The sequence below is a fragment of the Oncorhynchus nerka genome, linkage group LG19 (assembly GCF_034236695.1).
Source record: "Oncorhynchus nerka isolate Pitt River linkage group LG19, Oner_Uvic_2.0, whole genome shotgun sequence".
NCBI lineage: Eukaryota > Metazoa > Chordata > Actinopteri > Salmoniformes > Salmonidae > Oncorhynchus > Oncorhynchus nerka.
Window position 1 is genome coordinate 19955884 of NC_088414.1, and position 14551 is coordinate 19970434.

Consider the following 14551-nt stretch of genomic DNA (forward strand, 5'->3'; position numbering starts at 1 on the left):
TCTGTTCAGTCTCTGGGTACAGGGAAAGTGTGGTCCATTTCCTCCTAACTCTTGTTAGGGGGGAGAAGTGTCTAATTTGTTTGTTTTTTTACTCTTTCCATGTTGTATTGGAGTGGGGATTGGCTGCAGGGGCTAGTGATGGCTCCTTGTGCTGTCCCACCTGTGCTATCGGAGTCACAACGTACATGTATAAATTGAAGGAGCTGTGCATGATTAAGATGACATTTTGATTTCAATGACGATAACGTGCTCTAGACAGAAATACATAACCTGTTCTGCTTGCGTCATTCATCACACTTCCACCAATACTGTGAAGTAAAAGCACAGGACATTGTGTTGCAAATTGCTTTGTATTTTAATGTTACAGGGAGGAACAAATGGAAGAGGAAAAAGAAAGTGTGCTTATTTACAAAGGAGCAAAATTAGTCAAAAAAATGTTGAGGCGGCTCGGATCCAACGAAAGTAGTGGCATGATTTTTATGGGAAGAATAAAACAAGGAGTCAACATTGAAATAAAGGCAGCTTGTGGTTGATGGCATTGCAGTCAGACAGGGCAAAGGTACATTTAATTGAAATCATTATTTCAATGACAAGTAGGAAAGAAACACGTCTTGGTCACCCCCTGACTACACTGAGATTTCATTGGTTTGTTAAGTAGTAAGACAAATTGATGCATGCCATCCAACTCCAGAAGGTGTATCTTGATAGAAACATTCAGATCCATCTAGTTTAGTTGGAGACAGTGTTCAGTACTGCCTGAAAGCAGTATTTGTAAGGCCATACTGCTCTGTTTATAGTTTGGCTTTCAGTAGAATTACAAAGTAATTCCCCATAGTGTTAAGGCACTTTATTCAGACACAAAATGTTCCCAGGTGGTCTTTCCTCTATGGTGCAATACTGAGAGTCGCACATCTTTACCATTCACATCAGAGATCGGCAGCAAGCTAAGGGGAAAAAGGTAGAGACAATGTGCACTTCGCATTGTAAACCACGACAGTAAAGGAAAGAATGTGACATGCGTTTTGTCTATAGTGTCATAATTGACAATGATTGATGCAGAATTGGGCCCAGGCCTCCGTAGTTAAGGAAAACTAACTTCTGAATTTTGATTCTGAACACAGTAACCAGTCTTTAGTGTTCTCCGACCTCCTGGAAAGCTGAATAAAGTCTTCCTCTGAGGTGTGAGTCATGCTTAAACCGTCCAGTGGCACTGTAACATGTCCTGCCCTCAACCTCAGCACGACCACGGTGAGGAAACACGGCCATGGAACATTACATGCAGTGAGGGGGGGGGGGGGGGGTTAGGTTCAGCTTTTTATCCCAGTCAATGTGGCCTCTCTGCTACCTCTGAACGATGTCACTGATCTCTTTGACAGACGAGAGCAGCTTGCTGAAGTCCTGCTGCGCTCCGCTGGCGCCCCCGGTGGAAGCAGGGCAGATCTGCAGCTCGCGCAGACTGCTCTCCAGCTTGTTGATGGCCTCGCGGAAGGCAAACTTGTTCCTCATCTGCTGGATGGAGTCCACGTAGCTGACGCAGTACTTGGACAGGTTCTTGCCCGCCTCCAGCACGGCGCTGTGGCTGCCTGTCTGCTCAGAGTTGCGTCCGATGGCGGTGCGCAGCAGCTCCGTGCCCTCCAGGACCATATCCCTGGTGATGGCCGAGTTGGGTTGGCGCTCCGGGAGCGCACGTGTCTTCCTCAGGGAGCGGCGGGTGTTCATCAAGGGGATAAAGGCTGTGGGAGAGGCCTGGTCTCCTGGGGAGTTGAGGGAGGAGAAGCCCAGGGGGCTGGAGGTAGAGCCAGACACTGAAGAGGAGGAGGTCTTTAATGGCTGTGGTTTGGAGGAAGTGGTGTTGAGGTTGAGTTTCTTGTGGGCCTCCAGGGGAGAGCGGACTTGGTCACTGAAGCTAGATGGATAGTGGGGGTCTGAGGCCTTGGCTTTGGCATCTGTGGGTGAGGGGAGCTCGTGGGTGGGGCTGCGGGAGATCTTGGCACTGGGGGGTGGAGGGGGAGCAGGTTTGGTCTTCTGGAACTTGCCTCTCTCCCTGGGGCCGGAGGAGTCCAGGTTGGGTTTGTGGCGGCGGGCCCTGCACTCATCCCCGGCTGCCCCCAAAGCAGGGAACACGTTGGGCTTGAGCAGCTCGGCCTGCAGGGCGCTGGTCTTGGAGCTGTCCACCCCTAACCCTAGAAGCCTTCTGCCAAGCTTGGGCGTCAGGAGGCTGGGCTCAGCGTCCTTAAACACCTCGTCTGACATGTCCTCTGTCTTCTTGGGCAGGCGGGGCGGGGGGGTCAGGGTGCCCATGCGAGGGGCGCTGATCTCTGGCTTCTCGTTGGCCCTCTTGCGTGGCAGGGCGGGCTTGCTCCTAAAGGTGCCGGAGTCAAAGTGGCCTTTATGCAGGTCGCGTGGCAGCGTGACTGACTTCCACTCAGTGCGCTCTGAGCCCGGGGGCATGCTAGAGGCAGAGGAGGAGCGCAGGAAACGCTTGGAGTTAGAGACTATATCCTCCTCATTGGGTGTTTTACCCACTACACTGGGCACCACCGGCGTACCTTTCTTCCTGGCATGATGCGGGGGGAACAGGGGGCCTGGGTAGGTGGGGCCCCCGTTGGTAATACCCCCTACCCCATTGTTGTTAGCACTCGGGAACTTGCTGGGGTCGATGGTATGTGTAACACTGAAGGCTGAAGAGACGTTGTTGAAGTCGTCTCGGGGGTCGGGCGCTAGCCCCAGTCTCTCCGCGTGTCCGTCCATGTCCCTGAAAGAGCTGCTGCGTTTGGGCGGGGCGGGCGCAGTCTTCTTCTTCTTCTTGATGAGGTTGAAGAGGCTGTTGCGGGACTTGTCCTTGTCTTTGGGCAGGAGGCGGTCGTCCTCGTTCAGGTTGCTGTCCAGGAAGGGACGCTCTTTCCTTGGGAGCATGGGGGACACAGCCACCTCCGGCTCCACGGCGTCTGGGTGAACACACAGATATGCAAATCATCAGTTTGGAAAACACTGTAGCATTGAAAATGTAGTAGAACATTGTCCCAGTGGCATCGGTTTAAATATGGGTTCCATCCACTTTAGGGTGCAGTGTATTCGGACGAGGATAAGTCTCACCGGGGCTGTCTCCGTCTCTGTCCACATTCCTACGGAGGGTCCTGGTCTTGGTGGGCAGCTGTGGAGCCTGTTGGATGGGGCCCAGTGTCACCTTCTTCCCTTTCTTCCCCAGCTCCTTCTCCACCTCTGTCACATGATACACAAACAAGCATCAGAGACTGTTTTAACCTACTACTTACTCTGATGTAGAGCAACTGGAAAACATATGGTAATGACCCAAATCTCTCGGTCCGATCTTTTTGCAACAAGCGCAAAACCTACAGCTAATGCCTCAAATTAAAGTTGTAGTTGCTGTCTTAAATTCAGCTGTAACGTGTGTAATTGTGACAGGAGACAGGTGTTCTCACCGTCAGAGATGCTGGATTCCTGAAACATGGTCTCAAAGGCCTGGTGGGTCTCTGCAAAGGAGGGCCGTTCCGCAGGGTTCCACTTCCAGCCTGGGAGAGGAGAGAACAGGAAATTGGTCATGTCTAGAAGGGATACAGCTATTGTTAAATTAAGTCAAAATATATATATTTTTGTTGCATTTTAACTAACCCCAACCTGTTGCATAAATTCTCCTCACCTATGAAAAGTCCATTTTACAAAAGCTGTATCCCTTCAAGACAAATCCCAGGAAAGGAGGTTTGGTACTAGTCAATAATTTAATTCCAGTAGACATTACACAAACTTAGCCAGTACTGACTGGCTCAGCCAGGTTGCGCTAATCAGCCATTATCCGATGTAAACCGAGTGAACAAAACATTACGAACACCTTCCTAATTTTGAGTTGCACTGCACCCCATTTTGCAGTGGATTTAACAAGTGACATCAATAAGGGATCATAGCTTTCACCTGATCAATCTATATGGAAAGAGCAGGTGGTCCTAATGTTTTGTACACTCAGTGTATGCATACTCACAGGCCCTCATGAGCTGGTAGACCTTCTCTGGGCAGCCCTCCGGCCGGTCCATGCGGTAGTCCTTCTCTAGGAGCTCATACACCTGGGAGAGGTCTATGCCAGGGTACGGAGACATCCCATAGGTGGCGATCTCCCATAGCAACACTCCAAACGCTGGGAGTTTGGGATGAAGTACAGAGATGAGTCAATTTTCATGCAAAAACGACTATTCATGACATTGTAATCGTAAACACTGAACAAAAATATAAAACGCAACAATTTGCACGATTTTACTGAGTTACAGTTCATAGAAGGAAATCAGTCAATTGAAATAAATGAATTAGGGCTAGAGTTGATCACGCTGTTGATTGTGGCCTATTGTCCCACTCCTCTTCAATGGCTGTGCGAAGTTGCTGAATATTGCCAGGAACACGCTGTCATACACGTCGATCATCCCAGACATGCTCAATGGGTGACCTGACTGGTGAGTAATGCAGGCCTTGGAAGAACTGGGACATTTTCAGCTTCCGGGAATTGTGTACAGATCCTTGCAACATGGGGCCGTACATAATCATGCTGAAACATGATGTAATGGCGGAGGATGAATGGCATATGAGAATGGGCCTGCATTCATAAATTGCCATTGATAAAATGCAATTATGTTGACTGTCTGTAGCTTAATGCCTGCCCTTACCATATGGAGCACTCTGATCATGTTGACATCAACGAACCGCTCACCCACACAAGCCGTCTGTCGTCAGCCCGGTACAGTTGAAACCGGAATTCATCCATGAAGAGCACACGTGCTACTGTACCATCAAAGGTGAGCATTTGCCCACTGAAGTCAGTGAACTACAGTCAGGTGAAGACCCTTGTGAGGACGACAAGCACGCAGTTGAGCTTCCCTGAGACGGCTTGTGATAGTTTGTGCAGAAATTCTTTGGTTGTGCAAACCCAGTTTCATCAGCTGTCTGGGTGGATGGTTTCAGACGATCCCAGAGGTGAAGAAGTCGAATGTGGAGGTCCTGGGCTTGCATGGTTACACGTGGTCTGTGGTTGTGAGGCCGGTTGGATGTACTGCCAAATTCTCTAAGATGCCGTTGGAGGCGGCTTATGGAAGAGAAATGAACATGAAATTCTCTGGCGACATTCCTGCAGTCAGCATGCCAATTGAACGCTCCCTCAAAACATCTGTGGCATTGTGTTGTGTGACAAAACTGTACATTTTGGTTCCATTTTATTGTCCCCAGCGCAAGGTGCACCTGTGTATTGATCATGCTATTTAATTTTAGAGAAAAGCTTTTTGTGCGTATGGAACATTTATGGAATCTTCACTTTACATGTTGCATTTATATTTTTGTTCAGTATAAGTCATTCTAAATACATTTGTCTTTGAATTACTGTTGCATCTCCAAACTCACCCCAGACGTCAGATTTGATGGAGAACTTGTTGTAGGCCAGGCTCTCCGGGGCAGTCCACTTGATGGGGAACTTGGCCCCAGCGTGGGCCGTGTACGTGTCCCCCGTCATCAGCCTGCTCAGCCCAAAGTCTGCCACCTTCACCAGGTGGTTCTCCCTACCAGACAGTTACGGGCTGCTAGGTCCCTGGAGCAAAGAGAACATGGCGTCAAAGGCAGCATTATGTTTTTATTTTGGATGGCAATCTCTTCTAATATCCATGTTTATTTATTTATTTTTATTTCACCTTTATTTAACCAGGTAAGCAAGTTGAGAACAAGTTCTCATTTACAACTGCGACCTGGCCAAGATAAAGCAAAGCAGTTCGACACATACAACGACACAGAGTTACACATGGAGTAAAACAAACATACAGTCAATAAAACAGTAAAAAAACAAAAACAAAAAAAAAAAAACAAGTCTATATACAATGTGAGCAAATTAGGTGAGAAGGGAGGTAAAGGCAAAAAAGGCCATGGTGGCAAAGTAAATACAATATAGCAAGTAAAACACTGGAATGGTAGTATTGCAATGGAAGAATGTGCAAAGTAGAAATAAAAATAATGGGGTGCAAAGGAGCAAAATAAATAAATAAATTAAATACAGTTGGGAAAGAGGTAGTTGTTTGGGCTAAATTATAGGTGGGCTATGAACAGGTGCAGTAATCTGTAAGATGCTCTGACAGTTGGTGCTTAAAGCTAGTGAGGGAGATAAGTGTTTCCAATTTAAGAGATTTTTGTAGTTCGTTCCAGTCATTGGCAGCAGAGAACTGGAAGGAGAGGCGGCCAAAGAAAGAATTGGTTTTGGGGGTGACTAGAGAGATATACCTGCTGGAGCGTGTGCTACAGGTGGGAGATGCTATGGTGACCAGCGAGCTGAGATAAGGGGGGACTTTACCTAGCAGGGTCTTGTAGATGACATGGAGCCAGTGGGTTTGGCGACGAGTATGAAGCGAGGGCCAGCCAACGAGAGTGTACAGGTCGCAATGGTGGGTAGTATATGGGGCTTTGGTGACAAAACGGATAGCACTGTGATAGACTGCATCCAATTTGTTGAGTAGGGTATTGGAGGCTATTTTGTAAATGACATCGCCAAAGTCGAGGATTGGTAGGATGGTCAATTTTACAAGGGTATGTTTGGCAGCATGAGTGAAGGATGCTTTGTTGCAAAATAGGAAGCCAATTCTAGATTTAACTTTGGATTGGAGATGTTTGATATGGGTCTGGAAGGAGAGTTTACAGTCTAACCAGACACCTAAGTATTTGTAGTTGTCCACGTATTCTAAGTCAGAGCCGTCCAGAGTAGTGATGTTGGACAGGCGGGTAGGTGCAGGTAGCGATCGGTTGAAGAGCATGCATTTAGTTTTACTTGTATTTAAGAGCAATTGGAGGCCACGGAAGGAGAGTTGTATGGCATTGAAGCTTGCCTGGAGGGTTGTTAACACAGTGTCCAAAGAAGGGCCGGAAGTATACAGAATGGTGTCGTCTGCATAGAGGTGGATCAGAGACTCACCAGCAGCAAGAGCGACCTCATTGATGTATACAGAGAAGAGAGTCGGTCCAAGAATTGAACCCTGTGGCACCCCCATAGAGACTGCCAGAGGTCCGGACAGCAGACCCTCCGATTTGACACACTGAACTCTATCAGAGAAGTAGTTGGTGAACCAGGCGAGGCAATCATTTGAGAAACCAAGGCTGTCGAGTCTGCCGATGAGGATGTGGTGGTTGACAGAGTCGAAAGCCTTGGCCAGATCAATGAATACGGCTGCACAGTAATGTTTCTTATCGATGGCGGTTAAGATATCGTTTAGGACCTTGAGCGTGGCTGAGGTGCACCCATGACCAGCTCTGAAACCAGATTGCATAGCAGAGAAGGTATGGTGAGATTCGAAATGGTCGGTAATCTGTTTGTTGACTTGGCTTTCGAAGACCTTAGAAAGGCATGGTAGGATAGATATAGGTCTGTAGCAGTTTGGGTCAAGAGTGTCCCCCCTTTGAAGAGGGGATGACCGCAGCTGCTTTCCAATCTTTGGGAATCTCAGATGACACAAAAGAGAGGTTGAACAGGCTAGTAATAGGGGTGGCAACAATTTGCAGATAATTTTAGAAAGAAAGGGTCCAGATTGTCTAGCCCGGCTGATTTGTAGGGGTCCAGATTTTTCAGCTCTTTCAGAACTTCAGCTGAATGGATTTGGGAGAAGGAGAAATGGGGAAGGCTTGGGCGAGTTGCTGTTGGGGGTGCAGTGCTGTTGACCGGGGTAGGAGTTGCCAGGTGGAAAGCATGGCCAGCCGTAGAAAAATGCTTATTGAAATTCTCAATTATGGTGGATTTATCAGTGGTGACAGTGTTTCCTATCTTCAGTGCAGTGGGCAGCTGGGAGGAGGTGTTCTTATTCTCCATGGACTTTACAGTGTCCCAGAACTTTTTAGAGTTAGTGTTGCAGGAAGCAAATTTCTGCTTGAAAAAGCTAGCCTTGGCTTTTCTAACTGCCTGTGTATAACGGTTTCTAGCTTCCCTGAACAGCTGCATATCACGGGACTGTTCGATGCTAATGCAGAACGCCATAGGATGTTTTTGTGTTGGTTAAGGGCAGTCAGGTCTGGGGAGAACCAAGGGCTATATCTGTTCCTGGTTCTAATTTTCTTGAATGGGGCATGTTTATTTAACATTGTTAGGAAGGCATTTTTAAAAATATCCAGGCATCCTCTACTGACGGGATGAGATCAATATCCTTCCAGGACACCCCGGCCAGGTCGATTAGAAAGGCCTGCTCGCTGAAGTGTTTCAGGGAGCGTTTTACAGTGATGAGTGGAGGTCGTTTGACCGCTGACCCATTACGGATGCAGGCAATGAGGCAGTGATCGCTGAGATCTTGGTTGAAGACAGCAGAGGTGTATTTAGAGGGGAAGTTGGTTAGGATGATATCTATGAGGGTGCCCGTGTTTAAGGCTTTGGGGGTACCTGGTAGGTTCATTGATAATTTGTGTGAGATTGAGGGCATCAAGTTTAGATTGTAGGATGGCTGGGGTGTTAAGCATGTTCCAGTTTAGGTCGCCTAGCAGCACGAGCTCTGAAGATAGATGGGGGGCAATCAGTTCACATATGGTGTCCAGAGCACAGCTGGGAGCAGAGGGTGGTCTATAGCAGGCGGCAACGGTGAGAGACTTGTTTTTAGAGAGGTGGATTTTTAAAAGTAGAAGTTCAAATGTCTTGAAGTGTTGGCGTTGCGTGCACACTTGAGCAAGCAGGGGAGTCTCGACAAGCTTGAAAATTGACGGCAGGACATAAATCATATCACCTTCTAGACCATCATAAAACATGCCGGGGCAAAGTCAATCTGACAGCAATAGCACACATACAGTTCATTCGGAAAGTATTCAGACCCCTTTACTTTTCCCACTTTGTTATGTTACAGCCTTATTCTAAAAATCCCATAAAGACTAATTGAAAACAGGTTTTTAGAAATGTTTGCAAATTAACAATAAAAAAAATATAATATCTTAATTACCTAAGTATTCAGACCCTTTGCTATGAGACTAGAAATTGAGCTCAGGTGCATCCTGTTTCTATTGATTATCCTTGATGTTTCTACAACTTAATTGGAGTGCACCTGAGGTAAATTCAATTGGTTGGACATGAGGACATGTCCCACAGTGGACAGTGCATGTCTGAGCAAAAACAAGCCATGAAGTCAAAGGAATTGTCCGTAGAGCTCCGAGACAGGATTGTGTCGAGGCACAGATCTGGGGAATGGTACCAAAAAATGTCTCAGCATTGAAGGTCCCAAGAACACAGTGGCCCCCATACTTCTTTAAAATGGAAGAAATTTGAAACCACCAAGACTCTTCCTAGAGCTGGCCGCCCAGCCAAACTGAGCAATCAGGGGAGAAGGGCCTTGGTCAGGGAGGTGACCAAGAACCCGATGGTCACTGACAGAGCTCCAGAGTTCCTCTGTAGAGATGGGAGAACCTTCCAGAAGGACAATATCTGCAGCACTCCACCAATCAGGCCTTTATGGTAGAGTGGCCAGATGGAAGCCACTCCTCAGTAAAAGGCACATGACAGCCCACTTGGAGATTGACAAAAGGCGCCTGAAGACTCAGACCATGAGAAACAAGATTCTCTGGTCTGATGAAACCAATATTCAACTCTTTGGCCTTAATGACAAGCATCACCTCTTGAGGAAACCTGGGACCATCCCTACGGTGAAGCATGTTGGCAGCATCATGCTGTGGGGATATTTTCTAGCAGTAGGGACTGGGAGAGGGAAAGATGAACGGCGCAAAGTACAGAGAGATCCTTGATGAAAACTTGCTCCAGAACGCTCAGGACCTTAAGACGGGAGAATGTTCACCTTCCAACAGAACAACGACCCTAAGCACACAGCTAAGACAACGCAGGAGTGGCTTCGGGACAAGTCTCTGAATGTCCTTGAGTGGCCCAGCCTGAGCCCACTTGAACCCGATCAAACATCTCTGGAGAGACCTGAAAATAGCCATGCAGCGACGCTCCCCATCCAACCTGACAGAGCTTGAGAGGATCTGCAGAGAAGAATGGAAGAAACTCCCCAAATACAGGTGTGCTAAGCTTGTAGCGTCCTACCAAAGAAGACTCAAGGCTGTAATCGCTGCCAAAGGTGCTTCAACAAAGTACTGAGTAAAGGGTCTGAATACTTATGGAAATGTTATCAGAAAAAAAAAGAAAAAATTGCAACCAAAAACAACTGATTTTTCTTTGTCATTATGGGTTATTATGGGTTATTGTGTGTAGATTGATGAGGGGAAAAAACAAACATTTAATCCATTTTAGAACAAGGTTGTAACGTAAGAAAATTTGGGAAAAGTCAAGGGGTCTGAATACTTTCCAAATACACTGTCTAATATCTTTGTCTGGGGGAGAAGAGGACAGGTGATGAAAGAGTGAAGCAGGAAAGATGAGTGATGGGTAAGAAATGGGAAGAGAGAGAATGTCATGTCTCACCTGTGGATGAAGTTCTTCCTCTCCAGGTACTCCATGGCGGAGGAGATCTGCGTGGCCATGTAGAGCAGCACCACAGCGTTCACCTCCTCCCTGTTACACTCCCTCAGGTAGTCCAGCAGGTTGCCATGGGTCATGAACTCTGTGATGATGTAGAACGGGGGCTCCCGCGTGCACACGCCTGACAGAGAGACGACATCAGTTACAGCACTGACAATGACAGTACAGAGTGGCTTTTCAGGAAGAGACAATTATAGGACATCTGCAACTGAAAAGTGTTGTCCCACAGTAACTCACCCAGTAGCTGTACCAGGTTGGGGTGTTTGATCTCCTTCATGACAGCAGCCTCCTTTAGGAACTCCTCCACCTCCATGGTGTCCTCCTGAGTGGGTGAAAACAGGACTAGATGGTCAACCACACACATCAGGAGAAAATACATTCAAACGGATAGCTACATCTAGACTATAGGCCATCGTGACCTGTTCCCAACATGGAACTACCTCTAGAAGCTTTCCAATAAGAATGTTTGCTCAGCAGATGTCTCTGTTCTACACCTACGTGGTACACTCAGCACAGTTACCAGGCTCAGATCCCATCATCTGAAACGCCACTCTTATCCTTCAACTGCCTAACTAATATTTCAGCAGCTAACAGACAATATTGTCTTTAACTCATTCTGATGGTCCAATCTCACTCCCTGAACTCCCAACAAACCCCAGAGACACGTCCCGTCTCCCTGCGTACCTTGAGGGTCTTGACGGCCACGGTGAGGCTGTACTTCTTCCAGATCCCCTCGTAGACCTCTCCATACTGCCCTCCTCCCAGCTTGTGCTTCATGGTGATGTCGGTACGCTCCATCTCCCACTTGTCATAGTTGGGTGACACGCCGTAGATGGTGGGCTTGTTGCGTTTGGGCGCTGGGTAGTGCAGCGTGGTGATGAGGCCGTCAGCCACCGTGGAGTGGTGGTGCACCAGCTCTGCCAGGGTGTTGAAACGACTCTCAGATGACACGTATAGCTGGAGAGAGGGATAGGCCGTTTTGAGTTTACATTGTATGACTGTTTAGCCAATAACAGTAAGGAGATTCAGAAACACCAGAGTTGTGGTTTTAATTCCAGCTCAAGTTACTTCGGTCACTGTAAATGAAAGTGTCTGATAAATTAACATCTTATTATCATATGCTGCAGCAAGTATCATATGAACAAGTAGATATATTCTTCTGTAAAAATGAAGCAACTGAACTGGCTGGATAATATGTAGAAAAGCAGCAGCACTCTCAAAAAGCACTGAGAGCACTTCCCAACTGCACACAATCTCTGGTGAGGGATCTTGGTCAAAGCTGACTGGACACAGTCTTTTCCATTGTCCATGTCTTACATAAGACCTCAGTCCCAGATCCTGTGGTCAGTGTGCTATGCATGGCCTGTTCCACTCTGGAAACATTTTATAGTAGTCTGCACATCTTCACAAATTGATTACTTTTTATAGTTTAACAGAATGTAATTGGATATAATGTATGTAGGTACTGACTCAGTAGACCTGAACCTGAAGAGAACAGCATCCGAAGGTCTTGAACAATGAAGAGACTCTCTCACATTTAGCCTAAAGCTCCAGCTTGACCACTTACGTAAGCAGGGCCTGTCTCTCAGGAACAATCATCCCAGCAGGGGATCCATTTCATTAACACAGGAATCTGGGCTGATCAGAATACTGTTGATCACTCAATTTGTGTTGTGTGGGGTGATATGAGGAGTGTTCCACAGACAGGAGAAGTGAGGTACAGATATTGGAAAAGTCTGCATTCCAGACGGCTGAATATAAGCACAGTGGGAGATAGTGGAACTGCAGGGGGTAGGGAGGGTGGGAGATTGAAAGTCTGTGTGTGCATGTGTTAAAGTATGAGTGTGTGTTATTATATATATATGCTGGTCTGTCCTTATCTGGTGGCTGCTGATCCTCTTGCTCACCTCTGTGCAGTGAGGAATGCTGGGATGCTGCGGTCAAGAGTGGGCAGAAGACTGCAGACGGATTAATGTTCATATAAGGCTTCTTTCTCGGTCTCCTTTCCTCATGACCACTTATAAGGGTTGGTGTAGCACACAAGCAGGGTCCTAGTCATATACAACCTCCTTTCCTTCAAGCCCCCGTCAAATTGAGGTAGAAAATACCTGAGAGGACAGGCTTCTACAATGAAAGATGATAATTATGATGATCGAGGTGAAAATATACTTGGTTGATACTGCACTATTGGGTACTTATTTTTCCCACTCCCTGCATCTTTCCTGGATTTGGTCCCCAGCATCTTTCTGGTACCTGTTGAGGTCAGTGGTCATGAAGGAGAGGCCATTTTAGAGTGTTGGAACGTAGGCCAATCAGCTCCAGACCTGCCATGTCCTCTCTAAATGAGCCTTTCCCAGAGGGGGTAGAATAAGCTGCTCTGTGGAGACCTCCACTAAAGCCCACTGAGTCAGGCCACTTACAACTGCCGGGCCACTTACAACTGCCGGGCCACTTACAACTGCTTACAAAAGCAGTGGCTGTTTAGGACTTGGGGACATAGTCTGTGGGGCTTCATTTCATATAAACATGTGTTATGGCGATGTGATAGAATAGAGGTAGGATGTGTGTGTGTGTGTGTATCTTCACCTTCCCGTCGGAGGCCGTGTTGATCCTGTAGTGGTAGACGCGTCCCTCGTAGCGCAGTGAGATAGACCTCTGCCCGGGGCTGCTCTCGCTCTCCCTGACCAGGAAGCTGCCGTTGATACCAGAGCTGAGCAGGTACTCTGCTGCGTTGCGCGACACAGGCCCATGGTACCAGCTGTGCTTCTCCAGGCTGTTGACCGGGGTGATGTAGTTACTGGGCACCCAGCCCTGGCCGTGGTTGGTCTGCGCCTCGCACCACTCCCCATTATGGTTATAACCCAAAACTCGCAGCTTCTCTCCTGCACGGGGGACATGCCATTAGGGTGAAAGCAGGGGAAACTACAGGGGAAATCTACAGTGAGTATGGTAGGTGGTTTACATAGACACCACGCCAAGTACGCCTATATTTCAACTGGTTACAGGATAAACTTCACATGTAAAAGAGACTTGCTATAGAAAGGTTGCTTGCTATAAGTTACTAGTATAGTGACTATGTTCTGTATAAAGGTTCTACATTATACACAATTGAGGCTACGCTTGCGAGGAGACTGTGCTAATGGTTTTTCCATTGGAGTCATAGAGAAACATGAAACTGTTAGTCTGAGGTGACACTATGCCACATGCTCACTATTCTGAGACTGAGCCAGGCTGGTCAATCCTCGACTCAGGATTCCACTGTATCTAATACAATGTTTACTCAGATTGCGACACTGGGTTTATTTCCATTGGTCTTGAGGTTAGCTGGGTTGACATCATAGTCTGCCCCCGGTTTTAGACTTAAGTTTACATAGCGGCTCAGCATAAAACTACAATAATACTATTTTCAATAGCTGTTAATATACTTATTTCTAAACTTTAAGATTAAATCATGCCTGATGTTACTGCTGTTCCTAAAACCATTGACATACATAAGGCTCCTGTAACCACACACAGAGAGTGTGTGTGGGTGTGTTAAGGTTGGGCGATTGTGTACAATGGGGCGCATCGCCCGATTGCGCCCCTTAGCGATCCTCGATAATGAGATTTGGGGGGGGCCGGGGTCTTTCTCATGGCTACCCATGTATTTCCATGGAAATAACATATATTTGGAATGTAATAAATCTATAGATATTTTTAAAAGTATTCATGATTTGCGTAAATGTAATATACTAACTATTACTCTTGTTAAAAATATGAAATGGTATTACATTTGGTGAAGAGCACATTATGACTTGTTCAGGACTCGAAACTCAAAGTTTAGGACTTGAGACTTGACATGGATTTACCTGTCTTGACTTGGGACTTGTAAAACAATGACTTGGTCCCACCTCTGGTTGCTACCATGCTGTGTTGTCACGTGTTGCTACCATGCTGTGTTGTCACGTGTTGCTACCATGCTGTGTTGTCACGTGTTGCTACCATGCTGTGTTGTCACGTGTTGCTGCCATGCTGTGTTGTCACGTGTTGCTGCCATGCTGTGTTGTCACGTGTTGCTGCCATGCTGTGTTGTCATGCGTT

The 14551-nt window shown here is 47.0% G+C and overlaps 1 protein-coding gene across 1 annotated transcript in view; it reads right to left on the bottom strand.

Moving 5' to 3' along the window:
* Positions 1-331: 331 nt before the first annotated feature.
* The window catches only part of LOC115101169 (tyrosine-protein kinase ABL1-like), a 58409-nt gene continuing 44189 nt past the window's right edge, over positions 332-14551 (bottom strand). The window contains 10 exon segments of the mRNA XM_029620444.2: positions 332-2948; positions 3097-3222; positions 3444-3533; positions 3998-4150; positions 5398-5553; positions 5556-5581; positions 10415-10592; positions 10709-10793; positions 11156-11428; positions 13058-13353. Of these exon segments, the coding sequence (XP_029476304.2) occupies positions 1342-2948; positions 3097-3222; positions 3444-3533; positions 3998-4150; positions 5398-5553; positions 5556-5581; positions 10415-10592; positions 10709-10793; positions 11156-11428; positions 13058-13353 (2990 nt within the window). The 3' untranslated portion in view covers positions 332-1341.